The 21,759-nt window shown below is 41.3% G+C and overlaps 1 protein-coding gene across 1 annotated transcript; it reads right to left on the reverse strand.

The window, feature by feature from the left end:
- Positions 1-1,899: 1,899 nt before the first annotated feature.
- LOC138203665 (prepronociceptin-like) lies at positions 1,900-21,079 on the reverse strand. Its single transcript, XM_069158684.1, has 3 exons — positions 20,992-21,079; positions 9,386-9,636; positions 1,900-2,834 (listed from the first exon to the last, which is right to left on the reverse strand). The coding sequence occupies exons 2-3, from the start codon at positions 9,527-9,529 to the stop codon at positions 2,187-2,189; spliced, it is 792 nt and encodes a 263-aa protein (XP_069014785.1). The 5' UTR covers positions 9,530-9,636; positions 20,992-21,079; the 3' UTR covers positions 1,900-2,186.
- Positions 21,080-21,759: the final 680 nt, after the last annotated feature.

Here is a 21,759-nt window from a genome sequence, read left to right on the forward strand (position 1 = left end):
ATTGTTTTTCTTCTGCATGACAGTCCACGAAAGAAATAGCAAACTATTTTATTGTACTTTTCTCTATACACATTTTGTATGAAGACTCAGAACAATGGGACCATGTTAGAAATGTGATATGAAATGTACACTGTATTCACAAATATCTGTGTCCAGTTTGACAGAGGAACACACATGCATGTGCACACTTACGCACTCTCTGCAGTCGGCCTCACACGCATACACAGAAATTATCACATCTTTTAAATCCAACACTAGTAAACACTTCAACAATATTAAGATGCAAAATAATGGATGTGACCTGGCTGGAGGTGGAAAATATCTTAATGGAAATACAAATGAACATTTTTCACCCAAGCAGTTGTTGTCTGTGTAATAAGGAGCACAGCGGACATGCACAGTTCATCCCATCCCTCTGCTCTTAAATGGTACATTAAGATGGTGGATTCTAGGACTGATGCCATTAGACCTCCTTTTCCATCCTACGGTGCCATACACACTCAATGACCTCAGCCGCTTTCAGTTTCCTGCACTTTATTGCAGATGGAGTAAACTGACCTAAACAGCTGTGAAAAGAAGCTCCAGGCGGAGTCGTGTGTGAGGACACGTTGGGGACTGGTTTCCTTTTTTTTACTCCTGAGTTCTGCCTTAGCAACACTTGAAATTATTGCTCCCTTATTTCCATAATTGCAGGGTAGTTAGGGACAGAAAATTATAGGAGGGAAAGGGAAGTGAGAACCGGGACTGTGTGTATGTATTAATTATTATTTTATCTTATAATTTAAATCTTTTGAATCTGAGGGGAAAACGAATATGAAACTCTATCGACAGCCAAGGATCTCGTTCAGTGGCAGAAATAACCTTTTCTTAATGCACAGTCAAGAGGTAGTATTGTTCATATTCATTTTTAAGTCCACGTCTGATGTGCACATTGGTGGTTATGGTGAACATTATCATTCTATTCACATGTCATAGATGCAGGAAAAAGAGTTTGTGTTGCTGTTTTTAACTGTGTTGCTACATGCTGCGTACTCAGCAGCTCTGTCTTCACATCTCTCCACAGCCAAAAAAAGAGAAAATATGAGTTATCATACAGCAGCTACTGGTGCTGTAATACTAAAATAGTTTTCTGGTGTTTTTTAGTGTAACTTGAAGAATATGATCTGTTAGTTTGCCAATTGTTTGCCATTTTATGTTAATTTCTTATTTCAGTGTAACGGCAGGAAAAGGGTGTCAAGCCAAAGAATTACATTGAATATACATTACGATGTGTTAAAAACTGATCCCAAGTCAGTGTCCAAGAGCTGCACGTTTGTTCCTCAAACACTAGAGGACAGTATTGTTCCACTGAGCCTATTGGAGCCTGCTAACCTGCTGTTCATTTCCTCGAGAGAAATTCATCACTTGCAAGGTTTGCATTGAAAATGTCCACTCAATGGTCAAAATCAGAATACAATAGAAAGTAAAGGGACTTTTTTCTTTAAGTCAGTGCTAATGAAGCAATGAGAACAATAACTTTTTTAGGTATGGTGCAGAGTTTTGTTGAGTTTATAAAGTTCAGAAAACCAATTTTACCTCCATTGTGTTTAATTAATTGAATTTCTTAAGCTGAAAATTGGATTCTTGTACGAGCAATTAACAGTTTTTACTTCATCAACTGTATTTGCATCTGATTAAACCCTCTTGAAAATAAAAGTGCTGGTCCACTTCCAATTTGACTCTCCTACTTATTTCTGCTCTGACGAGGGGAGCTGAACAGTTAAAGTGAGCTGTATATGATTTAGTGCAAAAACCTGCTGTGGCCATGACTGAAGTACCATCCATACATGCATGACAGTGCATTCGTGGTGATTTCAAACATCACACCCCAAAGGTCCAAATAATCTGACACTAAATCAGTTTCCCAATGTCATTTGGCCCCTTTTATTATACCGACACACAAAAATATATTCAATTGCACTTCTCTAATTCTTTTATTTCACAGAATGGCATGTAAATGTGCTGAATAAGAGGGACATCACGTTCAAAACATTCTTTGTTACTTAGAGATACAAAGAGTGGTGCAGCCAGATGGCGGAGTCTGTTCTTCTGATGACAATGGTGACATCACAGTTCAAACTGTAGTGAGTGGCTGAAAAAAATGAATGATAGGTTGAGGTAACTGGGGCAGGAGCAACAGAAAGACATTACAGTTTGTTTTGCCTCCAAACCCGAGTCACGGGGGCGCTGTTGAACCTGCCGCTGCGGCTGCTCCTCATGCCCAGGTACTGCCGGAGCAGCTGGTTCACCCGTTTCTGACTGTTCCATTTGCGGGCAGATTTCCGGACGCCTATGAACCCACCGTAGCGCTTTTGTAGGGGCCTCGCAGGTGAGCCAATCAGCTTTCTGTATCCGTGGCGCCCCCTTTGAAAGCCACCGAAGCGTTTGGATAAGGTGATACCCTCTGAGCTGTCGTCCTCGTTCCCTTCCAGCTGCCCGTCGCTCTCCATGCTCCTCACCTCCTGCAGCTTCCTCTCCTCATCCGCCAGACTGAGATCTAGACCCTGCAGGCCCTCCCCCTCCTCAGGAGACTCCAGCAGTGATGAGTCATACTGGACACTGCGCTGTTCGAAGGGTGTCTCATCCTGATCCCCCTCCTGGAATCGCTCTGCGGCTGCAGACTGCAGCAGCTCGCTGTCAGAGTTCAGGTCGAGAGAGGTCAGCTCCAGCTCCTCTCCTGTTCTCTTGAGCTGAGCACCTCCTTTAGGTATGTGGTACGACAGCTTCGCAGCACGTTTACACACTTCCCACGTGAGTGAAGAGGAGACGTGACCCTCACACTCCAAGAAACACGCCTGCAGAGAGAAAAGAAAGACAGATGTGTTGAGATCACCCTTCGTAAAAGTGGTTGGCATGGGTCGATAGATTAAAGCGGCAACGAAGTCTAAGAAGTAATGAGGGAGGGAGGTCTGTGGTCACTTCATAGTATCGGGTCCAATATCTCATCATCGCAAGACAATGAAAGATTCTTTCAACTAATTACAAGAGCTTTAATCCACGCATGCAGCAACATGAAGGTCTAAGAAAACACATGCTGGCTGTGGTGGCAATGGAAAGTATTCAAAGTGAGCGATGCTTGAGATACTTTCCTGAGAGAGAAGCATAAATCATGAAAAGAGCACCATTGAAAAAAGAGTGCATCAAAGGGGCTATCAAAGAGGAAGAATGTCAGAAAGCAGCCACTCAGCAGGGAGACTTTGGAAACTGTCGCATATTCGATTTCTTCAGCCTTTGGAAATGTTTCTAACACACAACTGATGCACATGTTGTTTTTAAGAGGAAATTTAAATATTCTGACTGGTATCTTACTGGTTGTTGTTTTTTCATTAAAATCTCGGGTGCTGCTTAGCAAACCATAGCAGCCATGAAGAGTTATAATTGTACATCTGATTTGACTCTTTAGGTTTTATCTTATGTTATTTATAACACTGCTTGACGTTGCGCATTAAGGCCCTTTCAGACACGAGCTGCATAAAACGAAGCCCATGCGCAGTGCAGCTGTGACATACATGCTCAACAGAAACAAGAGCTCAACCAGGCATGGGAAACCAAAAGAAACGGAAAAGCTGATATTGTGTGTCTTAATTTCCTGAATATTAGAACACAAGGTTGTGTTTATATCGAGACCTTGGAAGGAAAGCCCGATGTTGGAAACACGAAGGAACATTCATTCATTCATTCATTCATCCATCCTGGTGGATCCCAAGGCCTCATGAGACATATAATCTCCCCAGCATGTTCCCAGTGTACCCCAGGGTCTTCTACTTGTTGGATGTGCCCTAAAAACCTCCAATGGAAAGTGTCCAGGAGACATCCTAATCAGATGCCCGAACCACCTCAACTGGCTCCTTTCAACAGGAAGGAGCAACAGCTCTAAGCTCAGCCAGCCGCTGGAGGAAACCCATTCCAGCTGCTTGTGGACGGGATCTCCTTTTTACAGTCACTAGCCAAATCTGATGACCATAGGACGGAATCGAAAGTTTGATCGACTTCTGACTCCAAAACTTTGGACTCTATCAGCTCCCTCTTCACCAAAACGGTCTGGGAGCAACACTGCTTTACTGCAGAGGTCGCACCAACCCGCCTGTCAATCTCCCACTCACTCCTTCCCTCACTCACTTGTGATGAAGGTCCAAAGATACTTAAACTCCTTCACTTAGTGCATGAACTGTGTCCCAACCTGAAGAGAGACATCCTCCATTTTCCAGCAGGGAACCTGCTGAGGGTCAACACAACCCCCTACCCTGCAAATCTGATATGATAGGTCTACTCGCAGAAGATATTCCAGAATTAGGGCATAAAAGGTGTGTTTAGTCAGGTAGCTTGTTGATAGGTGAAGAAAATTTGCGTATGTTTGTTAAGATAGTTTTATGAGTGTTCTTAATAGCATCAACAGTTGGATCTCAGACTTTTGAAAACGACATATTTGGCGTAAGCCACGCTCTGTGTGGGTCTTCACCAAGTCTAGAAAAAAGTAGCAGGGTCTTTTAGCTGGCTGGATGCTCCACGAGCTAGTTGCTAACTTGCTCTGCCTATGTGCATTTTGTTGCAGGATTAGTATAACCCACACCGGTTTTATTTTTGAAAATACCTTCCTGTCATGGCTGGAAAAGAGATGTATGAGAGTGGTGAGAGTGAACCAATCAGTTAAGTCACAAAACCGAAACAATTAGCTGAAAATGCTTAAAAGCTAAATACTGTTGAGATGAACTGCAGAGTCGGGTGGCACTTCTATATGGATTTGTCAATAAAGCACCACTTTTCACACTACATAGAGTCACAGTTATGTCTCACATAAAAATATTGACTAGTGCAGCTTTAATGGTTTTAATGACCCCTACCTGAGAGCTGTCAAACTATAAAAACAGCTTTGTTTATAAATAAATATTGACCACAAATATTTCACAAGCCATGAATTTATGGCATGCAATCACACTTCTTTACTACTTTGCTGCACAACCAGAGCGCAGCTGAGAAAGCAGTCTTTTAACCTGGGTGACTCGTGTCTCATGGGAGTTAATGGGCCTTGTTCCTGCTGTGTTCAGCGCATATAGAAAATTATGTGCCGATATGAGATGTCCATCATTTGACAAATGTGACATCCATTATTGCAAAATGATTGACAGCACAAAATTGGAAGGAAATGGAAGTCTGAAGGACAGCAGGTAAATTATGTCCTTTGCAGATGACAATTTATTTCCGATTGACTCTTCAACTTCTGATAATGATGTTTTTGCTCCTAAACTGATATGTATGCTGTTTTAGAATGGAACGTTTGATATAAAATGAACTTTGTCAGTCCTGAATCAATGACCTGTTGTGAAATTTTAATGACTTCCCTGTCTTATTATCGTCACACTTGGCAGTCTGGTTTCATGCCAGAGTCTTGATGGAGCAAAACTTTAGTATGAAGATAAGGACGTATGAAGAACATTTGAAGTGCATTTTGCTTATACTAATAAAGCCTTTTTTAATTTTTTTTATTAGTAACAGGAAACAATGTTTCATCCTCTGTGATAACATGTTTTATTTTACTATAATATACTAAATATACCACTGATTTGACAGATTTTCTGATATATACCCTTAAATGTAAAAAACACATTACTATTTTTTGTAACAGTGTAAATATATCTGAAATCGGGCTACAGCTGCTACACAGCAGAAATGTATGCATCGACATGTCTCCTATCTCCCCGTTTTTAAACTAGCGAGCCCTCAGTTTCAGTTTGAGGTAAGAAGCAAATCCCATTTACTCGTCAAATCTCACTCAAATGAGATAAATTGCATTGTTATCAGGAAACCTGCTCACATCAAAGGGCCGAGGGAAGAGGGAGTTCCGTTGTGAATCTATCAAAGGAAATTAATTAACCATCGTAAATGAAATGAGCACACCAGGGGATTCTCTACGTCAGATCAATGGAGCAATCTGAGGGAGTTTATGAGTGAGAGGGGATGTGTTTGAGTGCACGCACACAGTGTTTGCCTACTTGTGAGGACAAGAGGATTCTGAAAGACGACGTGGCTTCAAAGGTTTTGTTTTTACAAAGAACAACGAGGCTTGATGTAGTGTTTACTTTATCTGCTCTGTTGTGTTATGGTGCAGAAATGTCCTCACGTCACTTACAGAGTGTAAACAGATCAGGGAGGTAAGGGCTTTCTGACTAAAGAAAAAAAAAGCTCTTAAAGCAATTTGATCAACGTTGTTGGAAATCTTAAGTGTCTATACTTGTTGCAAACTGCCACACTGTAAGGTGGAGGAGAAGCTGGCTCTCAGAGAGAGTGTAGCGACGTGACAATCATTTAAATACGGAGATGATGGCGCATTTTCATCATTTCTCCTGGAAGACATTTACAGTGTGAAAACTTACAGAAATAGTTGTTTAATGTAGGATAAAAAAAAAAAGAGAGCTGGAGAGAGAACTTCTCAACCATGGCTCCCTGACAAATCGCTGTGTGACGCAGGAGTAAAAAAAAAAAAATAGAAAAAAGGATGAGACACGGCCCCCTCAGTTCTGACGTCATCAGGGGTGTAGGAGGACGGGGAATCCGCAGCTTTTTAACCACTTAACAAGCACCTCAGATGAAGGGCGCTGTCAGGGGGAGCCTCTGTTTGGAATTTCTTGTTAGAAAGTCGATCAAGCAACCCCAAAGAGATGAAAACCAACCAAACAGAAATGCAAACAGCTGGAAACAGACACATAATAGCCACAAAAAGAGACGAGACAAACGCAAACAGACACAAAACGACCACTTTAAGATCCAAAATTACCAGAAGATGATTACAAACAACTACAAGGAGATGCAGAATGACTGCAAAGAAAACAAAAACAGAGATGCAAAACACATCCATGTCATTTATTTGGGCTCTCCTTCAGACTGGACTTATTGTAGGAAGTGTCCAGGCTTTTTACAGTTCTTTGCCAAGAAGCCCGCAGTCTCAGAATCCATCCATATTGGCAGCTTAAACGTGGAACCATCAATCCAGCGTGTGTCCGGAACCAGCAGAACCAAAAACAGGCCTTTACAGTTATCCTGAATGTCCACACTCGCAGGTGGCCTTCAGCAGAACGATTCAATATTTTTTTAAATTTGGGATGAGTCTCTTCTGGAAGCTTTTCATAAACATGAAAACAAACCCCGCCCACACTGTGACCTTCACACACCCGGCTAAACACAACAGAACCCCAGAAGTTCAAAAGAAAGTATTCAGGAAGTGCTCAGACTTGATTAAATAAAACATGGATGATTAGCATTTATGTAAACAAAAGCTGGCATTTAACCTAAAGAATAACATTATGAGGAAGAATGCATGTTTATGTGTGTGTGTGTGTGTGTGTGTGTGTGTGTGTGTGTGTGTGTGTGTGTGTGTGTGTGTGTGGGTGTGTGTCTGGGTGCTCGTACGAATAAATCAATGGGTCCTGACATTATAACAAACAGCGGCGGCATCACACACACACACACACACACACACACACACACACACACACACACACACACACACACACACACACACACACACACACACACACACACACACACACACACACTCTTTCAGTCTGGAGTGGGAAACAATGGAATTGCTCAGTGGATTCCATCTGCGGCTCAATGGGAAGGCGGCTCACACAATGAGGAACTGATAAAATGTGTCAGTCACCGCTGTAAGCCCGGGCTGATGATACCAAGCAGCAGTCAATTACATAGTTCTATTACAACTTCCAAAAAGGTCCCAGCTGTCCTTCTCTGCATCATTATCAACTAAATTAGCCATCGTGCAGCTATTCATGCCGCCCACAGACTATTTTTACCCTCTGACGTGTATCGGACTGTTTGGAAATGAGAGTGTGTGCCGTGCTGACACAAGTTTTAGTTGGAGTTGGGAGAGCGAGCGCGTCCTCTCAGTGCAGAGGCTGCTATTTCATGTCGGTCACGAAGCATTGCACAAGTGCTGTAGATACTAACGCATGCAAACAATCCCCCTGAGTATCACAGAAACAATACCGACTGTGTCCATCTGAAACCACGTACGTCCAACATGTTAACTGCGAAAAGAAGCTCTGTATTTATGTGTTCTTTGGCTTTTTTCAGTTACCTGCTAACCAGACCAAGCTCGGTAACATTTTATTACTCCACGTAAAGTAACATCCGCAGTGCAGCAGGGGTAAGTCATTAGAGGGATTGTTTTTACATTTATGTGGTTTTGAATCATTACAAACTTCCTTAATCAATTTACAATTAAATGGTATGGTCATAGCCCAACAATATACCATTTTGGATTAGAAAATCGTCATCTGTTAAATGTGGTGATTTTTAGCGTTGCAGGCTGTGTGGCTCTGTGGTCTGGTGACATAAGTCATGGAGTCAGGAGGGTTTGGTTTAACTCTGGGCGAGGGCGACATTGATCCCTCTAAAGCAGGGGTCTCCAACCTTTTCCCTTCTGAGAGCTACTTTGACCAAATGAAAGTGTCCGAGAGCTACTCGTGTTTAGTATTCACATAGCTGAGCTCCACCCAAACCAGCTGAATAATCTTTTTAAATAAATTGATACTCAGCACACTTTTGTATTACATCAGCTTAAATTCAACATGTTAGCATTGTGCCTAAATTAAACTTTAATGAGCTGCTAGCACGGCTGCAGATGTTTAAGCCAAGTTAAAAAAACAACAACAACAACAACAAAAAACCATTGTCATCCAGCAACATTTTTTTTTAAATCTGGGTCACTTTTTCCTGCAATGCGACATGACAGTATCCATCAGGACGCTATGCGGGCCAATCTAACATGCAAAGCACATTCCAAGTATTACTTTGTTGCATAAACTTTGTATCTCCACTGTTTACCTCAAAAAAAGATAATAATTGCCACTACGATCCTGCCCTGTTTATCATGACGACCCAAAGTTATAACATTTTCCTATAGAATGGATTACTGTTAGATATTTATGTGACTTTAATTGAAAGGGTATAATTATTTAAATCCTGTTTTTATTTGCACTTTTTGTTCTTTTCCTTTTAAGTTTTGAAGTTTAAAACCAGGAAGAAAAGAGCGTTTACAGTTGGAGGTACACAGAAAAATGATGATTGATATCCACATTAGCCCCTAGATCACCTTAATGACCCCAAAACGGAATTAAATTATTTATGCACCGCCAAACAAAATGCACACAAAACTATTGAACTGCACACAATGCATTACGCAGATACGTTATCAACACAGTCGCAAACAAACCTCTATAATAAGGCTCGTTGCAGCTGTACCCACACCACAGTGCTGACAAGGCATTTAACGGATGTTCTTATCGACAGTGACTCACGTAGACCAACAATGATGCAAACGCACACTCACCAGGGTGTTGAAGGCTTCCTGCAGCTGCAGCTGCTGTTGCTGCAGGAACAGAGCGCAGGCCACACATTCCCCCTGACAGTCAGTGCGTCCAGGGGTGCAGACGCATGCCAGCAGCACCACCAGGCACCACAGAGGGATCTTCATCGCTCAGCAACACCCAGACAAGGCGGGGACGAACAGGAGCCCGGCAGGCGGAGGAGTCCAACAGCTGGAGAGTCCGAGAGGGAAAACCGATGGGATCCTGGTCCGTCCTGCAGGGAGAGAGCGGACACAGTGGCAGGAATGTTGCATCACTTCCAATTTCTAGGGGATAATTAGCTGGATTTGGCCAGTCAGAGCGTTGGTGTCGGGGGAGTGTTCAGCCAACACCAGGAGATGGACCATGTGGGTGGGATGGAGAGAGAGCACAACCTGAGGCAATAAAAAGAGAAAATGGGTATTTTCCAGTGGGCAGGACTCATCCTGTGCAGGCTGGAGGGTTGGATCACAGATCGAACTCATGCAGCAGATTTGTAATAGTTGATATGTGGTTGTAGAGATTAGCTTTACGCCACGCCACAGGTCGTACCCCGTGGCAGCGTCCACACACAGCCATCCTGATTCAGTCTGATAAGAGGCGTGAGGAGGGAGAGGCAGAGAAATATGGGCCATCAGTGTCAACACTGCCATGAAACATGCCAACGAGATAATAAGACCAGTGGTGAGGAAATGTATCTGAAGATGTGTGTCAGGTGAAGGAAGATAACTGGAGGGATGAGGGAAAACTCCAGAGGATCCCGGTGTCTCTGGCTCCAACCATAAATTGGTGAACCAGGTGCACCGTGTTTGTTACTTGACCTCCACTCCCTGACCTCCATCTATCCTGTCACTCACCACCATATCACCCAATAACAGACGTAACAAGGAAACAAACGACATTTTTGATTGCCTCTGCTCAGAGACGCAGCCTCCCCAGAAACATTTCATACTGCAGCTGCAGGTTTATGAATAGTTATATCCTCCATGTCATCACTATATCACAAGATTAGGAAATTGATTATTTCTCTGTTTAACAATTATTGATTTGTCCTTACTTAAAAGTGATTTACTCACCCGATGTGGCCACTTGGGAGCTCATGTACACGGAGTGGCTAATTTACAAGTACATATCCGGATCGACTCATTCATGAAGTTGTGTTTCTGTACACCTGACCAACGGCAAGTCTAATATTCATATTACCAACCAGCTGCTGAATATCTTACTAAATTCAGCTTTTTGTTTACTTTGTCTGCCGTTTGTAGCCGCTTGCTAATAAATGTGACTGTTTGTGACTTGTATCACTGATTCCTTGAATTACGATGACGTCATGAAGAAGAACGGGACGTCAACAGAGTGTAAATTGAAGCTTGGTATTGAATGCCGTCTCCAGCAAGACGATGATCCCAAACTACATCCTTGAGTCACCTCTCATTCTTTAGATTTGAATACCATTGAAAATCTTTGGTGGCATTTAAAGAAAGCTGTGATAGCAGCGAAAACTGAAACATTTTAGTCAGCTTGAAGATTTTATACACAATAAACAGACTTGTGAGCATTTTTACTTTGTCCATCAGCTCATAACTTCGCTGTAAACTCAACCTTGTGTTTTTTTCCGACTGTTAACTAAGGCTTTATTGCTTATGTTGTCATTAAATTCTATTCTGCCACACGAATGTCTTGCAGGTTAAGAGTGTTGAATCATTTTGAACTGTTGATGTCACAACTCTGATATAAGGTGTGAATGAGCTTTGAGCTTCTAGGAGAACAGCGAGCTGAAGAACGAGCATGCTGAGGATAAAAGAAAGTTGGATAAAAGATTAAGGCCAGCAGGTTCTAAATGGAATTTTCATATGTAATTACAATGATAAGAAAAACTGTGTGCAACATAATGTATCCATAAAGTCACCATCTGGTCAAAGGGAACTCACCCTCAGAGACGACAACACAATAATCCCACAGTAAGGACATGATCTGGATGCAAGTGAATGGAAATCTTTGACAATAAACAGTGTGGGTGCACCTAATTAAAAATAATCTAATAAATAAAACTAACATGACCATCACCATTTCATCACATTACCACTTATAGTCAACAGCAGAAGGGATCAGGTCATGTGTGACTGCGGCCCATTTACAAATCACTGGGGAACCTGTTTGTTTGCTTTGCTGAAATGTTCTGTGCGACGAACGTTTGCGCGCCTGCTTACGAAATCCATTTGATATTGTCATGTTCTCCCTTAAGTGGCTCTCACTGAGGAAGTTGAACAAATGAGTGAACGGGCAGAGTGGCGTACGCTTTAATATTACAAAGATGAGGCTTTCACACAGGAATACTATTCTGCCAGAGTGCGTTAATATGAGCTGGCATTTGAAGCCAATGTCAGCCAATTTGTCAACACCATTATTAAAGTCGTAGAATATTCATGTTTTAGTAATTAGACAACAGGCGTCCATTTGTTTGCCTCCACACATTCAGAGGTTCATTTGAAAATACTGTCATTTAGGCTTTTAGCTAAACAAAATGGGACTAGTGTCTGAACATCTGAGGTACAACAGTGTATTATTAATGTCCTACAGTAACCTAATATATGAAGCTTTAGAACTTGAACTCCTATTTTACAAAACAGTTTTTCTGTATTTTCATGATGTTTTTAGGATGATTTATTTTTTCGAATGAGTTTAATTTGAGAGAAATCTTTTTAAAAATCTAAGGGTTGAACTGTCAAGCTGCTTTAAAAAAGCCTGAAAATTAATTTTTCTCAAGAAGCTGAGAAGTGAGATATTTCACAGGAGAGATTTCTGTCTGAGCTGTTTTATTTGAAAAATGGTGACTTCATGTGATTTTGTGCACCCATCAGAATACAGACATGTTTTCTTTACCCCCAAACTCCCACTTTGATTGTTGGTCATTAATATTTGATGTAGAGAAATACAATGAGAAATAAAGTTCTTGTGACTTTAACCAACTTTTCAGAACGAGTTAAGATGCAATAACCTGCTGATTTTATTTCTTTTGCTGCTTTGGATTTTTGATGAAGTGGCTGCAGAGTGATTTCAATCTTTCTAAAGGCTCTTAAGGGAATATGTGATCAAGCGGTGCCTGCTGCCCTCGCCGCTTTGAATGGGGGCCATTACTGGTATTGAGAAACAATTGACATGGATATTAAGAGTTAATGAGCCACATTGTCATCAATCTGCAGCCTTGATGGGAGGCTGTGGCTCAGACGGCAGAGTGGGTTGCACACTAATCAGAAGGTTGGTGGTTCAACCCCCAGCTCCTCCTGTCCACATGCCTAAGTGTCCTTGAGCAAGACACTGAACCCTAAGTTGCTCCTGATGGTGTACCATCAGTGTGTGAATGTGCTCCTGATGGCAACACCTTGCATGGTGATCTGTCTCATGAATGGGTGAATGGGAAAACCATGTTAAAGCACTTTAAGACCAAAAGGTGATAAAGCACTATACAAGTACAGACCATTTACCATTTGAGCTGTTTAATGGTTGGCTATAGTAATGAGGAGGTTATAATGATTTGTGTTGGTCAACTCGTTGATACCGGATAGATTGAAGAGACTTGGCAGGCTTGAGGTTTTCTACCTCCTGTCCCCACAGAGCAAGGCTCACTTTAACCCTTTACTGCTCGGTAATTCATTCAATTAACAGAGTGCCCTGCTGTGATGTGCTACATTGAACATGCTTTAAATAGACCACACATCCATTGTATAGGTTGCAAAGTCTAAGGTTTTCTGCCGCCTATGTCGCCTTTCAGATTGTGTATTTCAGGGTCGATATCAGGGCTGCGGAGTGATGCAGTGCTTCTGACAGATTTAAATTTTTGTGTCTCCATTTTGGAATAAAATCAGCAGCAGTTAATATCCCAGCTAATATAGATTCAGTGCAGCCAAGTGGAAACGCATAGAGAGCCAACAATGAGTTTAGCTGTATGAAGGTAACTGCCTCCTTTTCTTCCACAGAGAATAATTTTACATGTTAAAAAAGAAAATGAGGCAGAGCTGATACTGAAGCCCTAATTATACAGCTATGTGACTTATTATGAATAAGTATGTTTTGGTTCAAGAGCACAAATTACTTAGTAATGTCACCATAAAACTGTTTATTGAAATGAAGACGTCAGGATGGTGGCATGTAATGAAAGTAGTCATCTTGATAGAAAATTTACTTTTCATCTGCTCACTGAAGAACAGAGAAGACTGTGGGATATGATTTCAGCTGGTGATAAACGTTGATGATATCGAAGCTGAAAGTATTTAAGTCAAGTGGTGAGTAGAGCGTTCTGTCATCACAGTAAGAGTTTTTTACATTTGCGTCACGACGCTGCGAGGGTTACTTAATCTGCAGACAGAGCGTATTAGCTAGGCTATACACATTAGCAATATGGTCGGCATCAGACTGTTGGTGAAGTCACTGAACACACTGAAATATGTATAACGTAGTATTTAATGGATTGGTGAGTAATTTTGTATAGGCAATTATGGATGAAATGTGTGTGTGTGTGTGTGTGTGTGTGTGTGTGTGTGTGTGTGTGTGTGTGTGTGAGAGTAGGGTGGGGGAGATGGAATGGGAGGGGGCTACTAAATGAACCCGTCATCATGTCCAGGAGCTACTGACAACCATGGACCTGAAGAGTCACAACTTTCCCCTCTCGCAATAACTTCAAATTGAATATGGCTGGCACTCTGAGCCATGAACCTACGTACTCGTCTCTCTGCCCTATTTCCAGTTATGATTCAGCTCTCGGTCTTGATATTGCCACTGGCCCATTACAGCCACCTGTGCCTATAAATTTGCATACTATTTCATACATTTCATATCAATTGCATAATCTATCTGACAGAGCGGGCAGTTGACTGGGAGCAGGGGGCTGATATATGATATACAGTATAAGAATAAAGTGGTGATCGCTGGGAGGGGACGCCCCTACACAACAGGCTTTCCCCCACGGCACAGAGACAACATAATCCATACAGGAGCCTGTGAATACATGGCAGGGAGAGCTGCATTTGAAAATAGATTTTCATTATGCGGAAGTATAAGCAACCTTGCCCTCCTTAATTAATGTTGACATGAAAGCCAAAAGGAAATAGAGTCTAACGAAGGGTCTGACGTCCTTCCTCTCTTAGATGAGTCTTTCCATCTTGCAGAAACGAATGCTTTTACCCAGTTCTTTCCAAAACAAATATATTGTTTTGTGGCTCCATTAGAGTTAGCTGAGACCCTGACAATGTTACCCATGTTCAAGAGAAATGTTTTTTTTTTTTCCCCCTTTGAATCAGCAAGGAAGCAATCAGAGCATTCATAAAAGGACCACTGCTCCCATGCATTTAGTTTTGTTATCTGAGTACATTTCTTGTTAGAGCTGAAAATACTCAAGAGCGGAAAAATCCGGAGTAATGTTCCACCTGTTTATTGTCCTTCAAGAGTTGTAGATGTTTTTTTGTGTGTCTTATTGTGGAAGGATGTTTCAGAGAGCAGAGGAAGGTCTTTTAACTTTCTTTTATCTCAGACTTATTTTTGATTTCACTTTACTTTTATGAAGTTTATTGTGTAAAAAAAAAAAAAAAAAACGTGACGTTTTTTTTAAAAACACTTCATAAATGTGTCTGTGGCCATAAACGAAGGACCAAAGTATTGTCTCTGTATCAGCGCTTTATAATTTTTTTGCTCATTTATAGACTGTCATGGCAACGTTTCTTTATCATCTTTTTTTTTTAGTTTTTTCCATTTATTTTTTCAAGTCTTTGTTTCTCATAGATAGATATTGTCTCGGCATATTAAAGCAAGGGAATTCAAGTTTTTTTTCCCCAAGTCAAGAAGATTGTAAGTATGAACATCAACAAAAGGTCTTGCTTTTTAACCAAATAACATTTTTAGATTCAGACCCTCTGAACACAACTACTTCTTCTGTACAGTCCCTAACGAAAGATCTTTTTGTGTTTCTAGCGGGAAAAGCCAACAAGTGGATGATAGCCGGATTTAGGCGGCGTGTACATCGTGTACAAAGTTGCAGAGTGAAGTGAATTAATAATGCTAACGGTGGGATAAATTTGCATTAGCGGTATTAATGAAGGGTGGAGAGGGGGCCAAGGTGTCATGAATGAGAGTGGGGGAGAAGAAAAGCAGCGTGCTCGACTCTGACAAAGCTCTGACTCGCCCTATCTCGTCCATTAGTTGTCTGCGTGAAGGAGAAAAGCAGAAAGGAGTCTGCTAATGCACAGATAACCTGGAGGTCTCTCCCCGTCTCTCTCTCTCGGCTTCCTCCTCGCCCCTTCTTTCGCGTCTACCTTCCTCTTCTTGTTGCTCCGTTCTCGACTTTCTTCCTCCGCTCACCTTCCCAGTGTTTCTCTTCCTCCATTTCCATACTCGTGAATTATGACTGAGACCTTTTATCGCTGCTGATAAACTGCATAGGTCTCCACTCTCTTTCATTGGTTTGCAACTCCCCTTCATTAAGCCCAAGCCGGAGTCAGTGGCCACCAAAGATGAATAGCGTGAAGATGTGGTCACTTTGTAGGAGGGAAAATTATTCAAATTCCTTCTCTACCTATTACATCTCATGGACCATTAATGGTACTTGATTAATTCTTTATAATGTTAGATTCATGACTGTTTTATCGCCTTAAACTCTGTAATCACTTTGTGGAAAATGCGTTGGTCGGAGATAATGGGCCTGTAAAGCGTGGTTTAGTGGGTGAACAGAGAGTGGGGAAAGACAAAGACAGGCTTCATAATATTCATATCATTCATAGTTTCTCCAAACTGGTTCTGATACATTTCTCTGGAAATACTGTGAAAAACTCTTATTTTAAAGGGTTAGTTTACTCAAACAACAAAAATCATAGTTACTCATTTATCTCTGGTGGTATTTAGCTACACAGAATACACTGTTTGGGCTTCATGATATCTGTCTCTGACATTTCTGCCTGCAGTTCAATATCATTCAAGGCAAATGAAACTCTTGTTCCTGGTGCTCACAAATTTAAAAGCTACATCTTTTTTTTTCCCACCAGCTGTGTTCCAGCTGCTCTAAATGATCCACAACCATGGAGATAGTGATAGAGTGGAGTTTGGTGGAGAACTGTGTTGTGGATCATTTATAGTAGCGCAGACACTTTTCTGGAAAGAGATGCTGCTGGTGAGTCTTTTCTGTGAGAACAACAAACTGATTTCCATTCACCTCCTTTTTATTGGGGTAGAAGCTTTTATAGTGAAGATCGATATCTCAAAACCTGTGCAAATAGGACCGACACTATCTGCATGGTGGGATAACGACAGAGATAAGTGAGAAACTATGTTTTTTCTTTATATTTGGGTGAACTGATATTGCAGCACAACCATGTTTCCCAGAAAAGTAAAATGCATCTAATTTGCTATTTGCAGCATATATGTTGGTTTCTTATGTTGTTTTGTTTTTTTATTGCACTCACAGCAGTTGGTTAAAGTTAGGGAAAGAAAAGGTCCTGAGTGACATCATGGGCAAGACACATGTTTCTTGTGTCACCAGTTAACCAAAATTACTCTTCCCTGAACCTTGGTCGCTTAAACTCAACCATACACAGAACTGCAGTCATACAATGATTCTGTTCTTGATCCCCCAAAAATTTTAATTGCATATTTGTAAAATTAAGTTTGAGTTAAGCTGCTCTGTCACCCGGTGGAAGGTACTGGTGGTGCAAACACATGAAACATTCAACAAAATATTTAAACTACATCTTCTCCCATTTTGTCACTACTATTATACTATTACAAGCAAAAACGGTCTTAAACTATTTACAGTTTAAAACTAGGCTCTCTGCAACATCACTGTGTGTTGATGCATGACACGGTATCTCTCCAGGGTGACTGATTGCCTACAAAGACGAAGACTCATAACTATATTGCAATTATTCTCTGATTGGTTTTTGGTAATTTTGCCTCCAAAATCAAATTAAATACAAATACATCAATATAATACAATATTTTAAGTGCGTTATTAATGGTTTAGTCAGATTTTTTTTTCCAGAGCTCAAAGACACATCTTGTAATTGCTTGATGTGCTTAAACAACAAAAAGCTAAAGATATACAATTTACAGTGATGTAAAATAGAGAGACATAATGTTTCCACATGTGAGAAACCAAAAACCAGCACTTTTCACTTAGTAACTTAGAAGATTAATCATTCATCAAAACTGTAAACTCTTCAATTATTTCGTCATTCCGCAGCACTGGTCTGAGTCCAAACTCATAGAATCGCCCCTCTAAAAAAAACAACCCCAGGAGAATCATGCAATACCACAGAAATCAACTCCAAACATGGCCACCGGTGTCCTGTTAAAACACCGATAACAAGTCACTCCTGCAAAAACCTCCAGTTTGTGGAGGATTTACACACACAGCCACGGGATGATCGGACGTGTAAATGCAGCCTGTGCAGCCACAGATAACCAGCCAGTGACTCAGTGGACGGTTCAGATGACCAGGAGCAGGAGAAGGTGCACTTGGCTGTGGTGCCCTTCCTCGCGAGGCGGCTCCTGAAATGACTAATCTGAGAGAATGCGCTTAATCGGATTTAGGCGTGTCTGTCACAGCGGCAGCAGATTTCATGATTGGTGCTATTACTTGGCCTGTCGCTCCATCCACGTCCTGTTAGTGTCACACAGACGCAGAACTATCAGGTACGTGAAGGGAATGACGTCGGGGGTGAAGGGTGGAGGAAGAGGATGAGGACATGCCATCACATGCAATTAAGATTCTTTTTTTTTATCTTTCCAACTCTCTTTTCTTTTAGTTTCCGCTTTTTCATATCTAATAGAAGATCATAACTCCTGCTGCTGGAACACAACTTTTCTTTATCTTCTATTGTTTTTATTCTTTAGGAAATCTTATCTCATGTAGACTGCAGGGGACACAAATTGAGTGGAAAACTGCAGCCCTTTTCCCTCCTCATATCCCACATAGACTGTACTGACACTCTCACATACACTCTTATCACATATTAAGTGGAAATATGATACTTTTTATATCCATATTTGCTTTCTTTTCAGGCACCATCATATCAGATCAATTGAGCATATCATTAGTGTTTTCATCTCTTGCACTAGCAGGGTTTCTTTTAATTGGGAACATATTTGCACCTGAGGGCAGACGCTCAGCCGGGCGACATCACTTCTGCAATCACTCCCTAGTATCAGATAAGCTCCCTCCATAGTGGGGAAAAAAAAAATCACACCAGCAATCATCTCATTTTGCCCCCATGAAGCTGCAATAATAGCTCCGAAGTAATATCATCAGAGAGCAGACACGTCGGCTATCTGTTGGGCTGATAAACTGTCACACAGGTTGCAGCTGATGCAGGATTACATGTGTTGGGTGTCTGAGGGAGACGGCTGCTTGAAATCACAGTGAAGTGCACTGATTTGGATTTGGACACTTTGTTCGCAGAGTTTTAGAGGAAGTTGAGGTTATTCAGAGAGGGTTTTTTTTGTCTTCCATGACACAATAGAGGACATAAAATAACAATCCAGGATACACTACAAAAGTTCATTGAAAATGAACATCAGAGTTGAATCAGCCCTCAACAATTAAAAACAAAAGGTTTTCACTCAACAGTCAGGGATGCAACGATGCTCTGAGCTCTGCGGTTTTACCCTCCCAACCGGCTCTCACTTGTATGGCTGAATTTCTGCAGCTGACATGGTGTCATCATTGATCTGGTTGCTGTTAAGCTGCGCTGACACCTGCACGAATCCATTGGACATGGAGCCGGGGGAGCGCAATCTAGCACAGCCAGACAAGCTCCTTACTTTTATTGAGGTGACGACAGCGAGGCAAAAAAAACAAAAAAAGAAGAAGTATGAAACTGCAAAAGCACGAAGGGAATATCTGGTAACCTAAAACTCTGATCACGAGAAAGATTTGTATTTGTAAAACACTGCAAGAGGTCCTTATGAATATTTTACAGACCCTGTAAAAGGTGTAATCAATTATATCTTAGTGTAGGCAGCAGAAATCCTAAAAGCGTATCCACCTGATTACAGAGAAAAGGATTTTAATGCTTTGGCAAGGAAACCTGTTTTTTACAAGACAAAATTAAACTGCAAATAAAACCGTGACCTTCTATGACAATAAGATGACGTATGATTTGATTAAGCTTATTTGAGTTTTAAATGAAATATGGGATCAGATTCACAAATTAGTATAGTTTTTTTAATCAATTTTTTAATCCTAAAAAACAAGTAAATATTGAAAGGAAGGAACATAAATGTAGATTTTTGTAGGGTATTTTTAACAGGAAAAAAAAAATCCATAAACCAACAAGGGAATCTATTTTTATATCAAATTAAAACAAAGAGACAAAACTCAACAGAAATAATTAACTGGTTGACTTTACCTCTTTAACTTTCCTAATTAAAGTTTTCTGATAGACCTCTAAAATATTGTTTCTGACTCCGTCCTGTAAACATTCCTCTCTTCATAAAACATTTCCCTAGTGTGGATCATTTATCTGGGAGTGGCACATTAAGCACCCATTTTCTCTGTGGCTGTGAGTATCGTCTTCACTGATAATGGGAAAAGATTATGCACATTCATTACCATTATCATTAAAATCATCATTATCGTGCGCTTAGCATAATAACAGCGTTCAGCTGATTCACTTCTCCAGCTTTTTATTTTTTCTCCCTGCCACGGCGTGGCACAGGAGCCGCTCCAGAGAGAATAAAATATAGCTTCCGTCAATGTTTGTTTGAAGCCTCTGTGTGATGTACGTAATCTGACGTACGATACTCCACGATCAATCAGAAGAGGAAACCGTAAATAAGCAGCTTGTGACAGTTCATTGTCATTCACTGACTTCTGCTGGCGCCGTTTTGGTCATTTCAGTTTAAATAAAAGGTCAAATTAAATACAGGAGGAATGTTTCCTTAATAATTTCATATATGCCTTTACAGTATCATTTTTAAAAAAATTCCATATTGATTTTAAAATTAAAATTTTATATTGATTTTAAAATTAAAAATTTTATGTCCTCCGTTTATTCTACCTGCACCAGTCAGGTAAATTTTAATACAAAGTGCATCTGAGTGACTAACTGCTTGCTCAGTACGAACTGGGACTTTCTCTCTTGTTAATTAAGTAGTAATCAGGTGCAACGTCTGTGCTGCTGACTGGTGACTGTGGTGCCTTCAGAGCCACAGGGACACAAACAGAGTAATGGAAAAAAACTAAACAAAAGATTACCTCACATGAGGCAGGTTATTTACAGCCACCGGGGTTGATATCCAAAATCACAGTGCAAGAAAGAGATAAAGCTGAAATGAAAGACTCGATAAAAAAAAGAAAAAAAAAAGAGGGGAGAATCCTAACAGTGGTTTTAATAAAGCAGCAGTATTCCACCTGGATTTATTAGGCAGTGGATGCCGAGTGCAAGAGACAACAAGTCTTTTCCTAATTAACTATTTTTCTCATCTCTAAACAGGTATCTTCTCTCATCTTATTCATTCCAGGCAAACAACATCATCTCTCCACACAGGTAGGCAGGCTCACACTCACAAGAGAGAAAGAAAAAGTCTCACTCGAGCACTTCCTTACCTGTGTGCGTGACGTAAAGAGATCTCTCAGTGCTTCCTTCTGCGGCTGCAGGGGCGTTGGGTGGCTCAGCTCGTATCCTTAGGCTAAGGGTTTCAACAACTGAATGCATGCCTCCTCTGAGGCTTCTTATAATGGCACACCCCTTCCCTCCTGGCTCAACCCTCCAGTTCCCCCCCTCCCCCCCCCCACACACACATACCTCCCTCCCCTCTCCTGTACATCACCATTCACATCAGCGTAGAGGAGTGCTCAGAGAGAGGGGTGGATTCCCCCTTTCTGTTACGCACAAACCCCGGAGAGACACACGAACCGCCGGCCCGCGCTGACGTAAGAAGCTTCGCCTACGCCACCGATTTCGTCTTCATTCAGACACCTAATGGGGCTCTAAAAATATGCACCATCCAGCGTGAGATAGATCCAGAAGCCCCGTGTCTAAGGTGTCCATAAAACCCACAACCTTGACGCCAACTTGCTGCCAAGGTCAGGGAGACAACGGTGCTTCAAGTCAGACGTTTACTTCAGAGATGCAAGTCGAGTACAAGTGAGACGAGCAGTGCCATGGAGATGATCACGGGTCGATAAGGTTGTTTGGGACAGAAAAAGGTAAAATTACAAGCCTTTTGTTGTTGGTGATGATGGCACACCTGAATAGGAGACTATTATCCTTCTGAATGACACAATGAACAATGTAGAGCATGAAGCCAGCCAGGGTCTGCAGGCAGGTTCGAATGAGTCATGCAGGAGATTTTAGGATGAAGAATGACCTAC

This window comes from Embiotoca jacksoni, unplaced genomic scaffold (assembly GCF_022577435.1).
Source record: "Embiotoca jacksoni isolate LCO1_2020_lvr unplaced genomic scaffold, fEmbJac1.0.p SCAF_23, whole genome shotgun sequence".
In the NCBI taxonomy this organism is placed as follows: Eukaryota; Metazoa; Chordata; class Actinopteri; family Embiotocidae; genus Embiotoca; species Embiotoca jacksoni.